General features: G+C 43.7%; 1 protein-coding gene and 1 non-coding gene across 11 annotated transcripts in view; one reads left to right on the top strand and one right to left on the bottom strand.

Moving 5' to 3' along the window:
- RAP1GAP2 (RAP1 GTPase activating protein 2) overlaps positions 1–23,164 on the bottom strand; it is a 223,685-nt gene that overhangs the window by 27,954 nt on the left and 172,567 nt on the right. For all 10 annotated transcript variants that reach the window (XR_009614433.3, XM_060646970.3, XM_060646974.3 and 7 more), the window contains 5 exons: positions 15,886–15,964; positions 15,053–15,106; positions 12,518–12,601; positions 6,517–6,617; positions 4,107–4,236 (listed from right to left, as the gene is read on the bottom strand). Coding sequence is in view for 9 of the 10 variants with exons in the window: in XM_060646970.3 (XP_060502953.1) it covers positions 4,107–4,236; positions 6,517–6,617; positions 12,518–12,601; positions 15,053–15,106; positions 15,886–15,964 (448 nt within the window). In the remaining variant the exon portion in view is untranslated. The remainder of the gene's footprint in view (positions 1–4,106; positions 4,237–6,516; positions 6,618–12,517; positions 12,602–15,052; positions 15,107–15,885; positions 15,965–23,164) is intronic.
- TRNAK-CUU (transfer RNA lysine (anticodon CUU)) lies at positions 7,823–7,895 on the top strand. Its single transcript has one exon. It is a non-coding gene; the product is annotated as a tRNA-Lys (tRNA).

Below are 23,164 nucleotides of genomic sequence, written 5' to 3' on the forward strand. Positions count from 1 at the left end.
TTAGCCTCTGCAATCAGACAACACAAAGAAATAAAAGGCATCCAAATCGGCCAGGAGGAGGTCAAACTTTCACTCTTCACAGATGACATGACACTCTACATGGAAAACCCAAAAGATTCCACCAAAAAACTGCTGGAACTGATTCATAAATTCAGGAAAGTTGCAGGATATAAAATCAGTGCACAGAAATCGGCTGCATTTCTATACACCAACAATGAAGCGACAGAAAGAGAAATCAAGGAATCGATCCCATTTACAGTTGCACCAAAAACCATAAAATACCTAGAAATAAATCTAACCAAAGAGGTAAAAAAATCTATACACTGAAAACTATAGAAAGCTGATGAAAGAAATTGAAGAAGATACAAAGAAATGGAAGAAGATTCCATGCTCCTGGATAGGAAGAACAAATATTACTAAAATGTCGATACTACCCAAAGCAATCTACATATTCAATGTGATCCTATCAAAGTAACACCAGCATTCTTCACAGAGCTAGAACAAATAATCCTAACATTTGTATGGAACCAGAAAAGCCCCCGAGTAGCCAAAGCAATCTGGAAAAAGAAAACGAAAGCAGGAGGCATCACAATCCCAGACTTCAAGCTATACTACAAAGCTGTAATCTTCAAGACAGTATGGTACTGGCACAAGAACAGACACTCAGATCAATAGAACAGAATAGAGAACCCAGAAATGGACCCACAAACATATGGCCAACTCATCTTTGACAAAGCAGGAAAGAATATCCAATGGAATAAAGACAGTCTCTTCAGCAAGTGGTGCTGGGAAAACTGGACAGTGACATGCAGAAGAATGAACCTGGACCACTTTCTTACACCATACACAAAAATAAACTCAAAGTGGATGAAAGACCTCAATGTAAGACAGGAAACCATCAAAATCCTCGAGGAGAAAGCAGGCAAAAACCTCTTTGATCTTGTCTGCAGCAATTTCTTACTCAACACGTCTCTAGAGACAAGGGAAACAAAAGCAAAAATGAACTACTGGGACCTCATCAAAATAAAAAGCTTCTGCACAACGAAGGAAACAATCAGCAAAACTAAAAGGCAACCGATAGAATGGGAGAAGATATTTGCAAATGACATATCAGATAAAGGGTTATATCCAAAATCTACAAAGAACTTATCAAACTCAACAGCCAAAAAAACAAATAATCCAGTGAAGAAATGGGCAAAAGACATGAATTAGACACTTCTCCAAAGAAGACATCCAGATGGCCAACTGACACATGAAAAAATGCTCAACATCACTCATCATCAGGGGAATACAAATCAACACAATAAGATACCACCTTACACCTGTCAGAATGGCTAACATTAACAACTTAGGCAACAACAGATGTTGGCGAGGATGTGGAGAAAGGGCAATACTTTTGCATTGTTGGTGGGAATGCGAACTGGTGCAGCCACTCTGGAAAACAGTTTGGAGGTTCCTCAAAAAATTAAAAATAGAACTACCCTAGACCCAGCAATTGCACTACTAGGTATTTATCCAAGGGATACAGGTGTGCTGTTTCGAAGGGACACATGCACTCCCATGTTTATAGCAGCACCATCAACAATAGCCAAAGTGTGGAAAGAGCCCAAATGTCCATCAATGCATGAATGGATAATGTATATATATACACGTATATATATATAATGTACATATATTATATATATACATATATACATACATACATACATATATATACATACATATGTATACATACATATACATACATATATATACATACATATGTAATGTACATATATATATGTATATATATATAATGTATATACACACACACACACACACACACACACACACATACACACACACAATGGAGTATTACTCAGCAATCAAAAAGAATGAAATCTTGCCATTTGCAACTACGTGGATGGAACCGGAGGGTATTATGCTCAGTGAAATTAGTCAGAGAAAGACAAAAATCATGACTTCACTCATATGAGGACTTTAAGAGACAAAACAAATGAACATAAGGGAAGGGAAACAAAAATAATATAAAAACAGGGAGAGGGACAAAACAAAAGAGACCCATAAATATGGGTCAGAACAAACTGAGGGTTGCTGGAGGGGTTGTGGGAGGGGGGATGGACTAAATGGGTAAGAGGCATTAAGGAATCCACTGAAATCATTGCTTCACTATATACTAATTTGTATGTAAATTTTAAAAAATAAAAAATAAAGTTAAATCAAAAAAAAAAAAAAAAAAAAAAAGGTGAGGGACGAGTTTTGCTGGTAAAGCCTGTAACTGATCCAGAAGACACACAAACTCAGATGAAGCTACCTGAGGACAGTAACAAAGGCACCAGCCAGCATGTGCTAAATCAGCTGCCACACACAAAGTGTCCAACATTATGGAGGCAGAGAGGAGAATAAAATCAGAGGCCTCACGCTAATCTGAGAAGGCTTCCTGGAAGAGGAGGTGGGGGGGAAGACAGTGCTTGACAGAAATGGGGATAAGCAGGGATGAGTGGACGGATCATTCTATAGCAGAGGGAAGGAGAGCCATGCTCAGAGAAAGAGGGCAACCTGGCTTGGCAGAGGTCATGGGCAAACAACCCTGATTCAGAGTCCCAAACTGTGCCAGGTGCTTTCACAGGTGATCTCAATCACTGAGCACCTGTGTGTGAGGACCCATGCTGGGCTGTTCACACACGATTTCAAATGTTAGGGCCCTCCTGTACGCTAAGTTCTGGCTAGGCGCTTACCTACACATTTGTTCCTTTATTAAGCACTTACTGAATGCAGGCCCTATGTTCCACATTGAATTTCTCATTTACTATAAACTGAACCCGTGCTGGGTACTTTTACACAAATTGCCTCACGTATTCCACCCACTGCCTCCCATTTCTTGGGAAGAGAAAATTAATACTTATTTAGTCCTTGCAGAAGGCTCTGTGTACTTCCCACTGAATACAGGTGAGACTGAAAGAGAGCCCAGGCTGGGGCAGGGCGTGAGGAGGCCATGAGGGAACAGAGACTAAGGTAAAAATGTGGAGAGAAAACCTACTTTGGATTCAAAAGGAATCCTGCTCCCATTTGTTTCTGGAACATTCAGTGGTTATTTTAGAGCCAAATCACAGTCTCGTTTGCCAATTTCCCTTTTTCCTAAGAAGCCAGGCACTATGTTTACAGTATTACATCTGTGCTCCCTCCTCAGCTCCCTGCTCAGAAAGGAATGGGTCAGAGTCTGGTGAAGAGCCTACCTCCCTTTCTGATTTTCCTGGAGACTAAAAAGGCATAAAGAGTGGAAAGGGGCAGATGGTGCAACGGCCAGGCCTCGGCTGCTGGTCTCAGGGCCCATCAGAAGCCACAAATGAGAGAGAAGACGGGAAGACACTGGATGCAGAAGTCTCACCCCGGTTCAGGTAAAGGCCGAATTCCTGCCCACAGGCAGGTGTGGTGAGAGACAAGGCCGTGAGACTAGAAAGGCTGGAAGGCGGGGGGGGGGGGGGGGGGTGTGTCTCAGGCAATGAGCACCTTGCCATCCATCACTGGGGCAGGAAGAAGGACAAACAGCCCAGCGGCCTGCAGACTGGACAGCTGTCAGGAAGGTAGCCTGCCACAGGCCAGGCAGCATACTAAGCGCTACGCTCCGAACCTTCTATGATGCCCACAACAAACCCCTGATTTAGGTGGTATCATCCCCGTTTTACAGCTGAGGACCACGAGGTCACCAGGTTACCCAGCTTGCCTGGAATCACACACCCCTAAGTGGCAGGGCTGGCGTCAAGCTGCTATCTGCAAACTCCATCGGGTACTGTTGGCGAGCACCCTACGCGAGCAGGGCACTTGGGCTCTGCTCCCAGCTCCGCCCCTCATCAAGCAGGACATGGTCTTTTAACCACATGGAGCTGCAGGTGCCCCACCAGTCAAAGTGGAACAACCAGGGGCCCTGTCCTCCCACAAGGCCTGCGGGAGATAACACGATGGAACAGACTTCCATGAGAACAGCTAAACAAGCCTCTGGATTAAGAAAATGGGGAGGGGACCGCAGTCCCTCAAGTATCTAAGACCAGAAGCAGGCTTTCACCTCACATGCCCCATGCTCCCGAAGCCCTCTGGAACCAGGTTACCTGCTGGGCGTCTCCCTCAGTAAACGGCAGCTTTGTGGAGACGTGAAACATGATCTCCCTGTCCCGGAATATCGTGTATACCGATTCCAGCCCCGTCTGTCCGTGGGTCACATCCAGGCCGCCTCGGAAACTGTCAGGAAAACAGGGCAAGAGCACAGGGTGAGGACAAGTGGGCTTCTTGGTACAAACTCCCCTGAGGATATGGGGGGTAGGAGAATGAATGAGAAGACATGTGAGAGTGAGGGCACAGAGAGAATGATATGGGCATCGCAGGGAGCTCTGTGCTTCTGGGCAGACGAGTCCTAAAGTTTTAACCGTAGGTCAGTGTATTATTGAAAACAAAGGCAGAACATCCATATGGTCACATAGGAAGGGAGGCTGCCCATCCACAATCCCAAGACAAACGCCATCCAGGTGCCAGTGGCCCCCAAGGCTGTGCATAAGCCTTTCTTCCCTGCAAGGCATGTCCAAGTCTTCAGCCCAGAGCCAGGGCAACCAGCCATCCTATTGGAAGCATCCAGAGTGAGCCTGAAGAGATGACAGATGCTGGATTCCTACCCAGCCAGCCCCTGATGTGGGGACCCAGAAAAGCAGCACCCAACCTAGAGGTGTCCGAGGAGCCCCTCTCTGCTTATCTCCTCAAAGGCAGGAATGAAAAATACTAAGGAACTTATATCACCATATATTGTATGATTCCATTTATATAACAGCTTCCAGGAACTGCCCCTTCTTCCTTTACAGACATGTGGCTTCTAGCCATGGATCATATTCTTCAGCAAGGAGAGGAAGATGTAGGTTCCTTTAAGAAAATGAAATAAAACAGACCCTGGATATCAGTCCCCACAAGCTCTGTAATACAAACCAGAAAATGTGCTCAGCCTGGCATGGAGGAAAGCTCACCAGGCCAAGAGTCCGGCTCTCCAGGTTCTAAACCTTCTTCGGCCACCAAGTCAGCACGTGATCTTGGGCACACCACTTAATCTGTCTAGGTCTCAGTTTCCTTTCTCTATACAATAAGGGGACACAAGTACATGATCTCTAGGGTCCTTCCTGGCTTTAATACACTTTATTTCATCTATTCTAAAATATTTTTGTAATGCTTGTTTATTTTTGAGACAGAGTGAGACAGAGCATGAGCGGGGGAGGGGCAGAGACAGAGAGGGAGACATGGAACACGAAGCAGGCTCCGGGCTCTGAGCTGTCAGCGCAGAGCCCGACACGGGGCTTGAACCCACAAAGCACAGGATCATGACCTAAGCCGAAGTCGGATGCTTAATCGACTGAACCACCCAGGTACCCCTATTTCAACTATTCTAAAGCACACATTTTTTCATATTTTAACATCTCTGAAAATCAGGATGCATCTTGCAATGATAGCGTCTCAGAGTCAATGGAAGGTGGCATAAAAAGTGCTTCACACGCTGTTATCTACGTTAATCCCTTAACAACCTGGTGAGGTCAGTACTATCTTTATCTCCCTTTTACAGATGAGGAAACTGAGGCTTCTGGAGGTCATTAGCTTATTCAAAGTCACAGAGCCAATAAGTGGTGGAAGTGGGATTTTAACTCGTGTGATTGACTCCAGATGGCAGTGATGACCATGCAGGGGGAGTAAGACAGAGGAAGAGGGGTGAAAAGAAGATGGAAGAGGAGGAGAGAAGGGGGCGGAGGAAAAAAGTGATTACTGAACACCTACTACACACCGGGCCCAGAGCTGGGTGCTTTCACACATGTTAGAGGAGATCCTGTTAATTTGGCTGCTGACGTGGGGAATTCTTGGGGCTCAGCCATGTGCCAGCCACGAAGCATAGAACAGGAGGGCCAGGCCTGAAGGCCCTTCTCAAACGTTGCCTTTGTCAAGGAAAATCAAGGGCCAGAGTTTCCAAGCAATAGCCCCAATATTCTTTCTGTCCACTTGCAGAACCAGAGATGGTTGCATGGAGTCTTGCCAGGGAGATTACCGTATTTCTACCAACCCTTAATTATCCAACCTTTTTAAACATTATCTGAAATGGGCCACTTCTCCCCAAATTACATAGGGCCCTCTTTCCTGAGGCTCATCAGGCCTCCAGAAGACCTGGCAGGTGAGTGACAGGGTAGGTGGATTCATTTCCCTCTTGGTCAGAGTCAAATGTAATTAGGAGGACAAATCTGCGGCTGGAACTGTTTCATCATTTATCAGAAGGCCAATGTCAGTGCCTCTCAGACAATATGCCTTTCTGGATTATCCCCCACATCACCCGTTTCCTGAGGAATGCAGATGAGCGTTGATCACTCGCTGAAAAATAATCCCACGTTTCTTGTGTATGTTTTTACCTCTCACATACCCTCTGAGACTCAGCGGTCTCCCCTCTCCCTTCCTCTAAGGTGCCATCAGTGGAGGCAGAGCCATCACTTGGCCGAAACCCACCCTTTGAAGTCCTGCAGTGTGATCGTGTCCCCCAGCAGGTCCAAGAACTCCTTGAAAGCTGGGCTCTCCTCATTGTTCCCAAATAGCTCCTCCTCCAGGGTCTGAAAGAGAAACAGAATCAGCTGTACGAGTTTAGAAAGGCCTTCTTGATACCTCTGATGCTTCTTGATGCCAAAGGACAGAATGTGGCTGTCCAGCTACCTGGTCCTTTTCTTCCTTCCTCCCCATCCCCCAACATTCGCCAACAAGTGGGTCTGCTTGACTGGAGGAAGGACAAATAAGGGCTCAATCAACAGAGCTGGATTCTCGGGGCTGATGGTTGAAGTCTCTCTATTTCAACAAATGCTGCTGGTCAGTATAAAAGGCAACGCTGAAGCAAAGAATTCTTCGAGTTGATACCAAAAGCCAATCCGTAAGTTAAAAATTAATGGTTGGACTTCTAACAAAGGACTAGTATCTAGAATATACAAAGAACTCTCAAAACTCAGCAGTAATCAAAGTTACAGTGGGATACCACTTCACACCCACTGGATGGCTCTCATCAAAAAGAAAGACAAGAAATGTTGGCGAGGATATAGAAAAATCAGAAGCCTCATACACTGCTGGCGGGAATGTAACATGGTGCTGTCTCTCTGGAAAACAGTCGGGCAGTTCTTCAAAAAGCTAAGCATAGGGTTACCATATGGCCCAGCAATTCTACTCCTAAGAATATATCCAAGAAAAATGAAAACATAAGTCCACACAAAAACTTGTACATGGATGTTAATAGCAGCATTCTTCGTAAGAGCCCAAAAGTGGGAACAACCAAAATGTCCATCGGCGGACAAACGGATATACGAAATGTGGTATGTCCATACAATAACACATAATTCTGTCAAAGGAGTGCAGTACTGGATGCAAAACATGGATGAACTCTGAAAACATGTTAAGCAAAAGAAACAAGACATAAAAGGCCTCATGTTATGATTCCATTTACATGAAGTGTCCAGAACAGGCAAATCCCTAGAGGCAGAAAGGAGCTTAGTGGTGAGAGGAGCTGGAGAGAATGGGGAAAGAGTGACTGCTAATGGGCATGGAGTTTCTCTGGGGATTAACGAAAATTTTCTGGAGTTAGATCGTGGTGATGGTTTCACAAGCATGTGAATATGCTCGAAACCACTTTGTTGAGAATTAATTCTCAAAACACTATGAACAGTATTGTGAGTTATACCTCAGTAAAGCTGTTATAAAAAGTTTTTGAACAGTAAAATAATTAATAATAATAATAATAATAATAATCCAATTAGGAAATGGTCAAAAGAGGGATGCCTAGCTGGCTCAGTCGGTAGAGCATGAGACTCTTGATCTCAGGGTTGTGAGTTTGAGTCCCATGTTAGGTGTAAAGATTACTCAAAAATAAAACCTTTATGGGGCGCCTGGGTGGCTCAGTCAGTTAAGCCTCCAACTTCGGCTCAGGACACAATCTTGTGGTTCGTGGGTTCAAGCCCCACATCAGGCTCTGTACTGACAGCTCAGAGCCTGGAACCTGCTTCGGATTCTGGTCTCCCTCTCTCTCTGCTCTTCCCTCACGTGTGCTCTGTCTCTCTCTCTCAAAAATAAACATTAAAAAAATTTTTTTAAATAAAACCTTTATAAAAGAAAAAGAAAAAGAAAATGGTGAAAAGACATAAACAGTCATTTTGCCCAAAGAGATATACACAGATGGCAAATAAGCACATGAAAAGATGTTCAACACCATTAGCCGCCATTAGGGAAATGCAAATTAAAACCATTATGAGATATCACTACACATCTATCAGAATGGCTAAAATTAAAAAATAGTAACAACACCAAATGCTGGTAAGGAGGTAGAGGAAAGGGATGACTCATACATTGCTGGTAGGAATGCAGACTGGAACCACCACTCTAGAAAACAGTTTGGCAGCTTCTTACAAAACTGAATGTGTAATCACCATATAACCCAGCATATGCTCCTAAGCATTACCCCAGAGAAATGAAAAATTTATGTTCACACAAAAACCTGTATACAAATGTTCATAGCAGCTTTATCCATAATAGCCTCAAACTGGAAAGCACCCAGCTACCCCTCAAAGGGTGAACAGTTAAACAGACTGTGGTATATTTATACTATGGAATACTATTCGGCCATGAAAAGAAATAAACACTATTGATACACTTAAGGATTTGGATGAATCTCGCTGAGGGAAAAAAAGCCAATCCCCAAAGGTTACATATTATATGATACCATTTATATAACATTTGTGAGATGACAAAGTTTTAGAAATTGGAGAATACATTAGTGGCTGCCAGGGGTTGAGGACTGGAGGTCGGAAGGGATCATGGAGGCGAAAGGGGGGCTGGCAGGGTTATGAAGGGGTCACACAGGAATCCTGTGTTAGTGGACTTCTCCTGTACCTTGACCGTGAAGCCTACACACATGATAAAATTATATACAACAGGGGCGCCTGGATGGCTCAGGTGGTTAAGCATCCAACTTGGGCTCAGGTCATGATCTCACCTTCTGTGAGTTTGAATCCCGTGCCGGGCTCTATGCTGACAGCTCAGAACCTGGAGCCTGCTTCAGATTCTGTGTCTCCCTCTCTCTGCCCCTTCCCCACTCGCATGGTCTCTCTCTCTCTCTCTCTCTCTCTCTCTCTCTCTCTCTCAAAAATAAATAAACATTAAAAAAATTATATACAACAAAATACACACACACACACACACACACACACACACCCCACAGATGGTCACACGTAAAACTGTGGAAGTCTAGACAAGGTCTGAGGACTGTATCAATGTCAGTATCCTGGCTGTAATATTACACTACTGTTTTATGAGACATTACCTTTGGGGAAAACTGAGCAGAGATACACAAGAGCTCTCTGTATTATTTCTTAGAACTGCACGTCAATTTACATATAGCTAGAAATTAAAAGTTTAATGATTTTTAAAAAATAGAAAGCAAAGCTACCAACAGTAGTAAAGCCCTGTACTTATGACAGGCATAAGACACCACATGGCCCTGCCTGACCGACAGGCTCTGCCCACCGTGGCGGGATCGGCAAACAGCTGACGTTCTGCAAACGTCCACAGACAGCAATGAACAGCTGCAGAGGATACGAGGAAACTCCAGTACACACAACCACTTCAAGGAGAAAGTCTCTAATAGGTGATCCTTCCGCACCTCCTCAACACCTGCTTTATAACAAAAAAAAGCAGACCTCAGGTTCTATGCCCTCAATAAGCAACAGAATCTAGCTAGATTTTAATAACTCTGTTTTAACAATTCTGTATTTCCTTTTATTTATTTATTTTTAAGTGATAATGAATTTTATTTTTTTTTAACTTTCTTTCTTTCATGTTTATTTTTTATTTTATTTTCTGTATTTCTTTTTAGAACTACCTTCATTTCATGCAAGGGATACCGATTTTCTAATTAGAGTAGTGGCACATTTCCTTTAAACAAGAAAGACAGTTAAGGTGAAAAAAAAAACTTTTTAAAGAAAATGTTAAGTAGGGGCGCCTGGGTGGCTCAGTTGGTTAAGCGGCCGACTTCGGCTCAGGTCGCGATCTCGCGGTCCGTGAGTTCGAGCCCCGCGTCGGGCTCTGTGCTGACAGCTCAGAGCCTGGAGCCTGTTTCGGATTCTGTGTCTCCCTCTCTCTGACCCTCCCCCGTTCATGTTCTGTCTCTCTCTGTCTCAAAAATAAATAAACGTTAAAAAAAAATTTTTTTAAAAATAAAGAAAATGTTAAGTAGTTAATAGTATAGGCGTGAAAAAAGGATAATCGAGGCATACGGTAGACAATACATATCTTGAATGTCATTTATGAATGTCTGAAGCTGGGGAAATACCGCTCTCTAGCAGGGGTCAGCAAACTATGGCCTCTGGGCCATGTCCAGCTTGCTGCCTGTTTTTATAAATAAAGGTTTACTGGAACACAGCCAGGACAATTCATTTAGTTTTGTCGATGGTTGCTTTTGCACTACAAAGGCAGGACTGGGTAGTTGCAACAGAGACAGTATGGCTCATGAAGTCTAAAACATTAACTATCCGGCCCTTTACAGAAAGTGTGCTGACCCCTGATCTATATAGCATGCCGCCAAGGCATCAAACTCTGACTCAGCATGCTGTTTACTCCGCATCCTGAGGCCAGAATGTGGGAGAAGAGCCGCTTCCAGGCAATAGACATCTCGTACTGGAAAACAATCCAGCTTATGTACTTGGGGGATGCACCTCTCTGTAGGATTCACAGGTAGCCTGGTATTAGCATTGTCTTCATTTTTACCCTGGCTGTGAGTTTGACCATGCACTCAGGAAGGGGGTCTTAGTCATCACCATATCCCCCAATGCACTTAGCACAGTGCCAGACAGACGGGAGAATCAGATGGGACTTACTTATATCCTAAGAACAGCACAGAGCTATCGTGCAACAAATGTTTGTACTAACTGCCCTGCAAATATAGGTTTGCAAAACAACTTTTTAAAAAGTCTTAAAAAAAAAAAAAGACTTTTATCTCCCCACATGCCTCCACCTTGGCTCAGCAGCATCAGGTAAATAAACAATATACAGACTCCTTCTCAGAGGTGGATGGTTAATGTTCAGTAATTATAATTTTGCTGGAACACTGGATTGTAATCACCCGATGAGATCTGCTATGGTAAATTTCACAAGTGAAGAACTTTAATTGGGGGGGGGGGGGTGTATTAGCAGAGCTGTACAAAATAAATGTGCAATATGGAAAAATAATTAGAGCAGCTACCTGAATAATCTCCTTCCAATTATAAGATTCATCCGTGTTGGCCTTTCGGCTCCTAAACTCTTTACTTAATTAGAATGTTTTTAAGCAAACACATGTCTCTCGTGGTCTAATATCCTCACACAAGGAAGTCAGCTATCATCTAGGCAAGAAAGACATCATCACACACACACACACACACACAAAACAAAAAAACCCCACAGATAATACTGAAAGATACTATCAATGTACCATAAGAGCATCAAAACTTTTGTCCATTATTTCACACAGCAAAAAAGTTATGAGTATTTCTATAAAATCACCATGCTAGGCCCTTAGATGATACCAAGATGAACCTTGGAACCTGTGGAACCTTCTTTCATACAACCTAGGTGAGGAAACACGGGTGTGTTCAAAGACCACTGCTCAGGATGTTAATAAACGTTCACGGTAGACAAGATGGGAAGTTTGTGGTCTTGTGGTCAGATAAGTATGGGAAACCCTGAGTTCAACAAATTTATAAAAGCTCTTTACCTTGGGGGTTCTTAGAGCCTGTAAAATGTTCCCACACAACCACCCCACCCCCACGAGTCATTTGTTCACAGAGTACCTCACCAGGCTAGTGTCTCACGGAACATACTTTGAGAATCGCTCTGATCAACTAACCCCAAGGCAGGATATAAGTGCTACAAGAGACCGAGGGGCATGAGCAGTGGTGTACTGATATATTTTTCAATCACCACTTTTCCAGCGAGGGAAAACGGAAGCCCTGCTTTGCCGATTTCCACCGCGTAAATACTTCCACTGCGGTTGATCTCCAGCAACCAGCCTGACATGGCTGAACTCAGAGCGGGAAGAGAGGCACGCCATGCCCCAGCAATCTAAGGAAGTTCCGGGAGAAAAAGCTAACTCCCAGCTGGGAGAAGGACAAGCAAGGAGAAAGCAGCTTGTGTTGATCCGTCCCCCCGACCCAGTCTGATTTTTCTTGTGACAACACAGCCCCCAGTTGAGGGGAGCCGCCAGGAAGAAGTCAAATTTACTGTATGGAAAACTATATTACCGTTTAAAGGATCTGCAGGCCTCCTTGTGAGAAGGATCGCCTTGGCGATTCTGTCACCTCCAGCCTAATTCCTATGTGAAAGGTGGCTGCTGTATCCGGCACGTGTAAGACCCTGCCACAGGGCTCCTGTGCTTGGGGGAGGCAAAGCGTCCCCAGGGAGAATCGACGCCATATGGCGACCAGTACAGATGTGTGGTGCTTACCTGCCTGGCTTTTTGATAAATGACCCCAAATTTGAATGTGTTGTTGACATCGTGCTCATCATAGGACACAATCATTTGGGAGGCCTGGAAAAATGTGGGGAGAAAAAAATCAGATTGTTTATTAACTCGGAGGCAAACAGACGGGGAAGCACCCATTTTGGTGGATAATACGCCCCCCAGTGTGAGACATCCGTGAATATGGAGGGAGACAAAGGGTGAAACCAGAAGTTACAGCTAGTTCCCAGACCCAGGCTTCCCCCAGCTCGGCCAAACTTCTGGATCACCATTCCATTCCCGTCCAGATCTGCAGGCCAAGGTCTGGGCACACAGGGAACCCAGCAGGACTCAAGGAACAGGACTTACTCCAGTGCCTTAGCTGTGGTGTAAAAAGTGAAGCCAGGACCCCAAAAGTGGTCAGTGAGGAAGACGCTGGCTCTAATTACACCTCTGATCAGCAGTATGATTTTGAGCAAGGCACTGCTTATGCCTAGACTTCAATCCCTCTTACCCATCAAATGAAAGGCCTCTAAGGAGGAACATACAGCCCTATTACAATATGTAAAGAGGGCGGAAAAATTTTTAAAAAAGAACCCCGAGCATTGGTTCTATTTAATTTTCTGTTTTGCTTCAGAGTTGGTATCCAGGGCTCAGAAGCACGAAACTCTAGATCTTGAACCCACTGCTTTTACCTGTATAGCCCTGAGCATGCCACTTTACTTCCCTGGGCCTCAGTTTCCTCATCCATTAAATGGAGATGTGTGGTTGTTAAGATTCAATCAGACCAAGCACATAAAGTGCTGAGCACAGAGCAGCTATCATCATCGCCATCAACGTAACCCTCCAGAAAGATTAGAGCTGAACCAGCTTGTTAGGAAAGGGGAGATCTGGGTGTTACTGGGATAGTTACTGGGATAGTCCCTGCAGTAAAAAGGAGGGAACTGACCGTGTGTTATACAACAGGAAGAACAAGGCGTGACTGTCGGCTAGCATACGTGAGCCACTGAGGCTCTCAGCTGCCTGAGGAAATGGACACTTCATGGCTCCCCGTGGAACAGCACTGCTGCCCAAGCCCAGAGGGGGACCCCACTCCCGCATGGAATGAGTCAAAGGTGAAGAGCAGCTGTCCTGCCAGGGAAGAGGCATCCAGCCATGGAGACCTTCCAAGGAACATTCTCAACGCTGTGGATTTTAAAACCTTGCACACATCTCGGCCAGATGAACACTGCAGCTGGACCAAGCAGCGCTTCAAATATAGAAAACACGAAAATACAGCGGCTCTTCCGTGATCACCAGAGCTGGAGGCTTTCCAAGTTACAGAGAGACCCGTGCACATGAGCGTCGCTGGGTTCTCTCAGTGGATAGGATTCGATGACAAAAATTGCCAAACTTGTGGTTAAGCTAGGCCTTTAGGATGGGGCTTTAATGTGTGGTTAAACCTCACTAATTCAGCTTTAATTACAAGAGGGAGGGCACTCGGAGCGACAGAGTTCAGTGGAGGGCACTGGTAAGTGCCTGCAGATGCTCAGGCTAACAAGAGGTGTCTGAGAGAAGGGCTCTGGCACATTCTCTGGGCAGGAGAGGACCCTGTCATTAACTCAGCCACTGCACAGAGATAAATGGTGTCAAGCCCAACCGTGAACATTCAAGGCGTTTGTTCCAGGGCGTTCTGGAGGTCTCAGCCAGGACAGGGCCTCTCTTCCCCGCCAAACATCTCACCTCACGGTCCCTAGCTATCAGAAGTGGGACTCGGGGAACGGACTGAACCAGCCTCAGCAAGCCTCAGCTGCCCCGGTGTGAGCGCTCACTGCACAGCTCTGTTTCCACTCCCGGGCCCTGCAGGCTCGTGAGGAGGCGCTCAGTACACTGGCTCTCTTCCTGTGGCCAATTTAAAGCAATTCACTGTGCGTGAGTGATTTAAGTCCTGTCATGCCATAATTGTTCTTGAGTGGATTTGTTGGTTTGTTAAGTTATTATTGCTCCTCTGCCCACTCCCACCCCCACATCATAACTGGGGTCAAGATCGGGCCAATCCTAAGGAAACTGATAACAGAGAACCAGCCAGTCTATTAACTAGGGCCGGGCAGGGGCTTGTAAGGCCTCAGAGCTGCAGTAACACTGGCAATGGGGAGCCATGATCTGGCCTTTTATTTCTCAGTGGGGTTCTGCCATCTGCCACCCTCAACCTCCATGATGGCAGACCAGACCTGTGCTAGCCCTCTAGCTATAGGTAGAATCACTCCCCACCTCAGTACTGGTCCCAAGGAAATAGGACCAGAGTAATGTGGAGAGGTCTACCACTCCACAATAGATGGGGACCAATTCAGGTGGGTCTTTACCGGGGCATGCCTGAGGACTGGTTCCCAGTGGACCAGTTTGCAAAGGAGTGAGCAGGGAGAGAGGGAGACATGGAGGTTTACTGGAAAACCCCCAACAAAACCCCACCAACATGCAGAGAACATCCCACAGAGCCACAGGTGTGAAAGTCTGTTCCAGGCTCTAGAGCCCTGGGTAGGGGGAGGAGGTGAAGATCCTCACCTTGGGGTACAGGACAGCGTTGAATTTCAGCCCCACTGCGTCATCACAGAAAGCCTAAGCAGGAAGAGAGAGACACACAGTTCAGGGGCCGCTTCCACTGAAAACGTGTGGACTCCTCCGCCCACCAAGAGGAAGGGCACAAGAGGGCAGGACCTGCAGGGTCAGAAGGCCTGGAGTTGAGTCCTGGTTCTTCTCCCTAACGTGTGGCCAGGAAACTTGACTAGCCTTCCTGAGGTTTCCCGGTGAAGTGAGGCCACAGAAGGCATTCGGCACAATTCTGCCTGGCATTCCCACTCTCATCGGGTGGGTCCAACCCAACCCAACCCAACCGACCATTCTTCTCACTCCACTTCGCTGACTCAGTTCTCAAGCTCCCAGTATTCCAGAATAGTGACATGGGCCCCGCCACCAGCTGATTAACAGCTCCTTCCTTGAGGGGGTCCTCTATCTGGACCAATAGCCTGGCTATCCTCCAGCCCATCTCTCCTCTTCTGGGAAGGCTACCTGGCCACCCCACCCCTTCCTCCTCTCAAGTCCTACAGCACTCTCCATAGCCAGTCCTGTCTTCCCATTTCTCTGGTCCCCTGAACTGGCTGTGAACTTGGGGGCAGAGACCATGAGCAGCATCAGCTGTGAGGATGAGATGGGGAGGTTGCAGGGAAGATGAGGGCATCTGCCAACAGCCTTCCCCATGCCATCCATGCAGTCAAGGGCCAAAGAGTGTAATGGCCTTCCCCTCTCTAAGGGCAGAGCCCTCTCAGGACAAGCCTGCACCCCCACCCCAGCCCTGGGCTAAAAGAGGAAGCCACCTTCTCACAGGGGTTGGTTTTTACCTTTGCAATCTGAGGGACGCTGGGCAACTTGCTCAGGCCAGCCAAGGGGATCCGCTCATGCACAGTCTTCACTTTGGACCTGCACATGTGAATGAGGGTGAGAAAAATGTGTCCACAAGAAAGGGAGTCCATTAGGAAAGGGGCTTGAGACGGTGCCTGAGATCACACCAGGCCACAAGGTACACTCGCTCGGTGTCTCCCTATAGTCAGACCTGCTGCATTTCACCCAACCCACGAGTTGGGTGCTACGCTCAAATGGTGGGAAAATGGAATCATTATCCTGGAGGAGGAGGACACTTAAAGAACCTGCCTGAGATACGGGAAATGCAAACAGTCGCCCTCAAATTCACCATGATTTTTGGGGTTGTTGTGGGGCTTGTGTTCTCCCAAAGAACTGGGCACAGCTTCTGGATACACGTGTGCTCTCACATGTGATAAAGCCTCTTATGAAAAGAAAATCTAAGATTTGAAAATCTGGATTTACTCAAAATATAAATGGGATGAAAGTTGCTTTATAAAGGGATTTACCGTAAGACTCTAAATTTAGCCTGTTCCCTGATTCATTTAGCACATTAAGAAAGTGTTGAATTTTACTGAATGCTTTTCTGCATCTGCTGAGACAGTCATATGGTTTTTAATCTGTTAACCCAGTAGATTATATTTCTGTTGAGCCATCTTTTCCTTCCATGGGTAAAACTCACTTGCTTATGATGCATTGTTTTTTTCATATCCTGCTGACTTTAATTTGCTAATATTTTATTGAGAGTTTCACATCAATAGCAACACTGGTTTTTGGTTTTTTGGTTTTTTTTACTTCCCTTCTCAGGTTTTGATATCAAGGGGTTATCCCAGCCTCATAAATTGCTGAGGAGTTTCTGATCCTTTGAAATAGTTTGTATACCATAGGGATTTTCTGTTCCTTAAAGTTTTGCTAAAACTCATCTGTGAAATCTCTGGGCTTGCTGGGTTTTGGTAGGAGGATACTTTTGGTTACCAATTCAGTTATTTAACAGTGAATATTTAGGTTTTCCACTCCTGATTGAGTCGATTTTGACAATTTGTGTTTTTCTATATAATTACCCATCCAATGTGGGGTAGTGGGTGACTCAGTTGGTTAACCATCCAGCTTCAGCTCAGGTCATGATCTTGTGGTTCGTGAGTTCAAGCCCCACATCAGGCTCTCTGCTGTCAGTGCAGAACCTGCTTCGGATCCTCAGCCCCTCTCCCTCGCTCTCCCTCTCTCTCTCTCTCTGTGCCCCTCCCCTTGCCCATGCTCTCTCCAAAATAAACACTTAAAAAATAAATTATCCATCCAATGCATTGATATACAGGGGGTTTTGGCATTCCCTTAGAACTTTATCTGTACTTAAAACTGCATCTGTTCCTTCACTGCCGTAACATTGTTTGTATCTTTTCACCCTTAATCAGTCCTTGATGGGGTATGCCGATTTTATTAATCTTTTCAAAGAGACAACTTTGGGTTTTGTCTCTATTCCTTTTTATTGTTGCTTTCTACTTCGCTGAACTTGTTCTTGTCTTTTTTATTTTCTGCCTCCTATTTTCTTGGGGTTTTTTTCCCTACTATTCTTTTTCTAACTTCCTGATTTGCATGCCTACAGTTAATCTTTCTTCTGTTTTCACAAATGCAGTTAAAACTATACATCTTTCTCTAAGTACCACTTGAACTGCATCCCGCACATTGATAGGTAGTATTTTCATTGTCATTCAGTTCTAAATATTTTGTCAGTTCTGTTGTGATTTCCTCTTTAGCCCATGAGTTATTTAAAGGATTTTCTTCTTTTTTTTTAACTTTCTAAATGTATGATATTTTCCTTCAGTATTTTAATTGTTGATTTCCAACTTAATTTTCTTATATTCATGGGACATAATCTGTATGTTATTTTAAATTCGTTAACTTCATACACAGACATTTTTCAGGTTCTACGTTGGGCTTAAAAACAGTGTTGTTTTTGCTGTTGTGGTTGAATTAGGGAACGTATGTTACAAAATCAGATTTGTTAATTGCATTGTTCAAATCTTCTATATCCTTACAATTGTTGTCTGCTTGGTCCATGGAAGTGTGGAAGATGTTACTGAAATTTCCCACTAAAGCTGAGCATTTGTTGATTCTTTATATTCCCATCAGTTTTTGCCTTTCTAAATTCAAGACTATATTGCTAAGTACAACTTCATGACTATTAGATCTTCTGGGTGGACTGTTCTCTTTATCATCATGGGAGCTGAGCCCTCCGTGGGTCCAGGAAAGGACATATTTCTCTGCCCAGGTAATGAACAGATTCAGAAACAAAAAAATTAAGGGTAAGGCAGCTGGAAGTCAAAATAACTCCTTTGTTACTGATAAAGGCCACCCGGCTTGGTGTAAAGATGAAATGATCTCCTAAATGACCCCCAGGATTATCCACCAGGTCACTGGCAGTGCTGGGCAAGAGGCAAGCCTCCTCTGTAGGGGCCTGCCCAGGTGGGCCTTTCAGCACAGAGGGGCAGAGGGAGCACCCTGAGAGCAACTAGCTCTGAGCAGGAGAAAAAGGAAAAACCAGGGCTACATACTTCAAGTTCTTGTTCCCAAACTCATCTATCAGAGAAGGCAGAGAGCCAGGGACGTTACACAGAAATGTTCCCTCCACACAGCAGGAAACATCAGGACAAGTTACAAAGGAGTACACTCTCTTTATCCCTACCAATGCTTTTTTTCTAAAACCCTATTTTGTCTGATTTTAATGTTGCTACATCACTTTTCTTGGTTAGTATTTTTCCAGCATATCTTTTTCAATTTCTTTATTTTAAATCTTTCAATATTGCTTTTCTTTAGGTATGTCTCTTATAAGAAAAATATAGCTTGGGGCACCTGGGTGGCTCAGTTGGTTAAGCGCCCAACTCTTGGTATTGGCTCAGATCATGAACTCACAGTTTGTGAGGGCGACCCCATGTCCAGCTCTGCGATGACAGCACAGAGCCTGCTTCGGACTCTCTCTCTCTCCCTCTCACTTTACCCCTTCCCCATTTGCACATACTCTCTCCCTCTCCCTCAAAAATAAATAAATAAACTTTAAAAAAGAGGGGGGGGTGCACTTGGATGGCTCAGCTGGTTGGCAACCAACTCTTGATTTTGGCTTAGGTCATGATCTCACCATCGTGAGACTGAGCCCCATGTCAGGCTCCATACCTGGCGCGGAGCCTGCTTAAGATTCTCTCTCTCTCCCTCCCTCTGCCCTCCCCCACTCTCTCTCCCTCTAAAAATAATAATAATAAAATATTTTTAGAGGAAAATATACCCACTACCCTACAATCCAGTAATCAATTGCATTACTGGGTATTTACCCAAAAAATACAAAAACGCTAATTCAAAGGGATGCACCCTTATTTTACTGCAGCATTATTTACAACAGCCAAATTATGGAAGCAGCCCAAGTGTCCATCCATAGGTGAATGGATAAGGAAGATGTGGTGCGTGTGCGCGCGCACACACACACACACACACACACACACACAGAGGAATATTATTCAACTATAAAAAAAAATGGATTCTTGCCATTTGCAGTTAACATGGATGGAGCTGGAGAGTATAATGCTAAGTGAAATAAGTCAGAGGAAGACAAATACCATAGGATTTCACTCACATGTGGAATTTAAGAAATAAAACAATTGAGCAAAGAGGAAAAGAGAGCGAGAAAGAAACCAAGAAAGAGACTCTTAACTATAGACAACAAACTGATGATTACCAGAGGGAAGGTGGGTACAGGGATGAGTGAAATAGGTGATGGGGATTAAAAGTACATTTATCATGATGAGTACCGAGTAATGTATAGCATTGTTGAATCACTGCATCATACACCTGAAACTAATAGAACACTGTACGTTAACAGTATTGGAATTAAAATTAAAAAACTGAATTTAAAAAAAGATGGCACAGAGGAAAAAAAGAAATATAGCTGTATTTTTCATCCAATCTGATAGTCTAGTACATTCATATGCTAATTTAGTCTGTTTATATTTATTGTGATCACTAGTGTACTTGGAATGATTTCTATTATTTTGTGTTTTCTATTACTCTGTGCTTTCTTTCCTTTTTAAAATTCCTCCTTTCCTGCCTTGAGTTTAATTTAAAAATTTTTAATTCTCTTTTTATCCCTCTGCTAATTTGAGCTATAGATTGTATTTCTATAACTTCCAATACAGACATGTATACATTTTCCCAACAAACTCTGCACTTCCTCACTATCTCTCTCCTGAGGAGGGAAAAGGAAACGGCAACTATTGAACTCTTCCCTCCCCATTGTCTTTCCTACTTTTGTTTATTAATTTAGTTCAAGCCTCTTTTTTCCCCATCGGTAATTAAATGTATCAACACAGTTTACCTATTTCTTGCCACTTTTTAGTTGCATCTTTTCTTTCAGTTTCTCTTTTCTTCTGGCTGAAGGACATCCTTTAGTCATTCTTTCGGGGGAATCTGAAAACAGTTTTATTTTGTCTTTGCAGATAGCTTTTCTCGATATAGAACTTTAGATTAAAGGACTCTTTCTTTCTTTCTTTCCTTTCTTTCTTTCCTCCAACGTTTTAAAGATACTGTCCTAGAGTCCCATAGCTGATAGGAAGTCTGTTCACAACCTGGTTGTCACTACTTCATAGATGAGTGTCTTTATCCTTAGGCAGCTTAAAATTTTTCTCTTTCTCTCTGATGTTCCAATGTTCCACTTCAATGTGTCCAGTAGTACTGTTTTGTTTTAAAATCATACTCAGCACCACAGTGTGTGCTTTCTTCAATTCTGAAATATTCTCAGCCATTAGTTCTTTGGATATCTCTTCTCCACTGGCTTCTCTATTCCTTCCTCTGAAACTCTAAGACAAATGCTGGGACCTATCAGTCTATTATCCACATAGCTTCCTTCTTTTTTATATATTCTATCCTAGAGCTGTGCTGCGCTCTGGACGAATTCTTCAAGACTATCTTCCAATTCATGGATTCACTCTTTGATTCTGAATACATTATATTAGACCAGATTTTATCCCATGTGTTGAGTTTTTTGTTTTGGGGGTTTACTTTTTGTTTGCTTCTCAGGGTTCATTTTGAGAGGAGGGGGGAGGGAACATGAGAGCGAGCAGGGGAGGGGCAGAGAGAGGGAGAGAGAGAATCCCAAGCTGTTAGCACAGAACCTGACACAGGGCTCAATCTCACAAACTGCGAGATCATGACCTGAGCCAAAACCAAGAATCAGGTGCTGGGGCGCCTGGGTGGCTCAGTCGGTTGAGCGTCCGACTTCAGCTCAGGTCATGATCTCACGGTCTGTGAGTTCAAGCCCCGCATCAGACTCTGTGCTGACAGCTCAGAGCCTGGAACCTGCTTCGGATTCTGTGTCCCCCTCTCTCTCTGCCCCTCCCCCACTCATGCTCTGTCTCTGTCTCCGAAATAAACATTAAAAAAAAAAAAAAAAAGGAGTCAGATGCTTAACCAACTTAGCCACCCAGGCTCTCCTGTATTGAGTTTTTTTATTTCAACTATTTTTTTTCCCAATAATTCCAATTGTTTTCTTTTTGTACCCATGTGTATCCACTCATGGACTATATCATAATTTATTATCCTGTTTATAGATGCTATTCATTCTTTACCTTTTTCAGATATAAGTCATTTTGAAAGTGTACCATTACTTGCATTTCATCAGCAGTAAATCCAGCTTTCATTTGTTGATGTTTTCAGCTGTCTTTCTTAATGTCAATTTCTCTGGGTGTTTTGGAACTTTCCACCCGTTTTCCTCTATCCTCAGTGCAAGTCACCCTGGTTCAGCTCCATCAGGTTGTTGGTTTGCACAGTACTGGAGGCAGCATTCACATTCTGCAACCAGGTGGCCTGTATAGTCACATGATAATCACCTGACTCATCACAGCACCCTCTTGATTCATCTTCCTGCTTCTAGCCTTGCCTTCCCTCCAAGACATTCCCCTTAATCTAGCCAGTGACCACTCTACAATGCACATCATATCATGATACTCTCCTTTCAGGAGCTCTCCTTTGGCTCACAGAATAAAATCTAAGTTCCTAGACATAGTCCATACATGATTTAGCTTTTTCTTACCTCTCTAGCATGAGCCCTCAACCTTACACACCCTCACACACATATACACATTCAGACACACACTCCACATTCAAGCTCTTATAAACTTTTTTCAGTTCTGCCATACCATCTATCTTTGGATCTAAAACAATCCAGGTCCATAAGAAGATGAGTGAGAATAGAAACAAGAATAAGAATACCTAGCATGTAGTGAATGTTTTCTGTAGCCAGGTAATAAGAGATGAGCTTATTCCTTACATTAGCCCTACCCCTGGAGAATGTCCGGCACATATTAAGCCTTGATTAAACAAGGCTTTATTTTTTATGAATAGGCAATAGCCCTTTTTGTCATACTGACTGCTTTTTTGCCTCAAATTCTACTTTTTCATATTGCAACTCTACCCTTTTGTATTTGTTATAAATTTTTCTCAACACTTTTCTTTTTAAATATACTGAATTACTTTCTTTAATAAAATAAAGATACATAGATTGATCCATTAGTGGGGGTGGGGGGCAGTGGAGGCATGACTCACACTGAGAATCTTTGCTGTTTAATAGTGAAATTTAACTCATTTATATTTATTATATATTACATGTATTCAGACTTCTATTATATTTATTCATGTTCCTTTATGTTCTATCTTTTGCTAGATGTTAATGTTTTATCTTCCTTTATTTTGGAATGTTTTCATTCTAATAGTGATTTTATATCCATGGAATATTACATATTCATCAAAATATGTCCAGCTATTAGTTTCCTTTCATTGACTTCATCTGATATTGGGTGAGCCATTTCAATCTGCAGATTTAAATCTTCAATTAGCTTAAGAACATCAATTATCCACAAACTTAATTCCTGCTCACTATTCCCCACATTTATTATAATTTGCTCATCATTTTAGAGTTTCTGTGTTTTCCTCTGAATTATGTGAAAGCTTGCTCTCATTGTTAGTAACTGGGTTTTCCACAAAGTAGATTCTTCCCTTTACTGCTTCTAATATCATTTAAAATTCTTTTTAATTTTTGTTAAGTTTATTTATTTTGAGAGAGAGAAAGAGAGACAGAGCAAGTAGGGTAGGGAGGAGAGAGAGAGAGAAAGAGAGACAGAATCCCAAGCAGGCTCTGCACTGTCAGCGCAGAGCCCAATGCGGGGCTTGAACTTATGAACCATGAGATCATGACCTGAGCTGAAGTCAGACGCTCAACCAGCT

The sequence above is a fragment of the Panthera onca genome, chromosome E1 (genome assembly GCF_046562875.1).
Source record: "Panthera onca isolate mPanOnc1 chromosome E1, mPanOnc1 haplotype 2, whole genome shotgun sequence".
NCBI classification, from domain to species: domain Eukaryota; kingdom Metazoa; phylum Chordata; class Mammalia; order Carnivora; family Felidae; genus Panthera; species Panthera onca.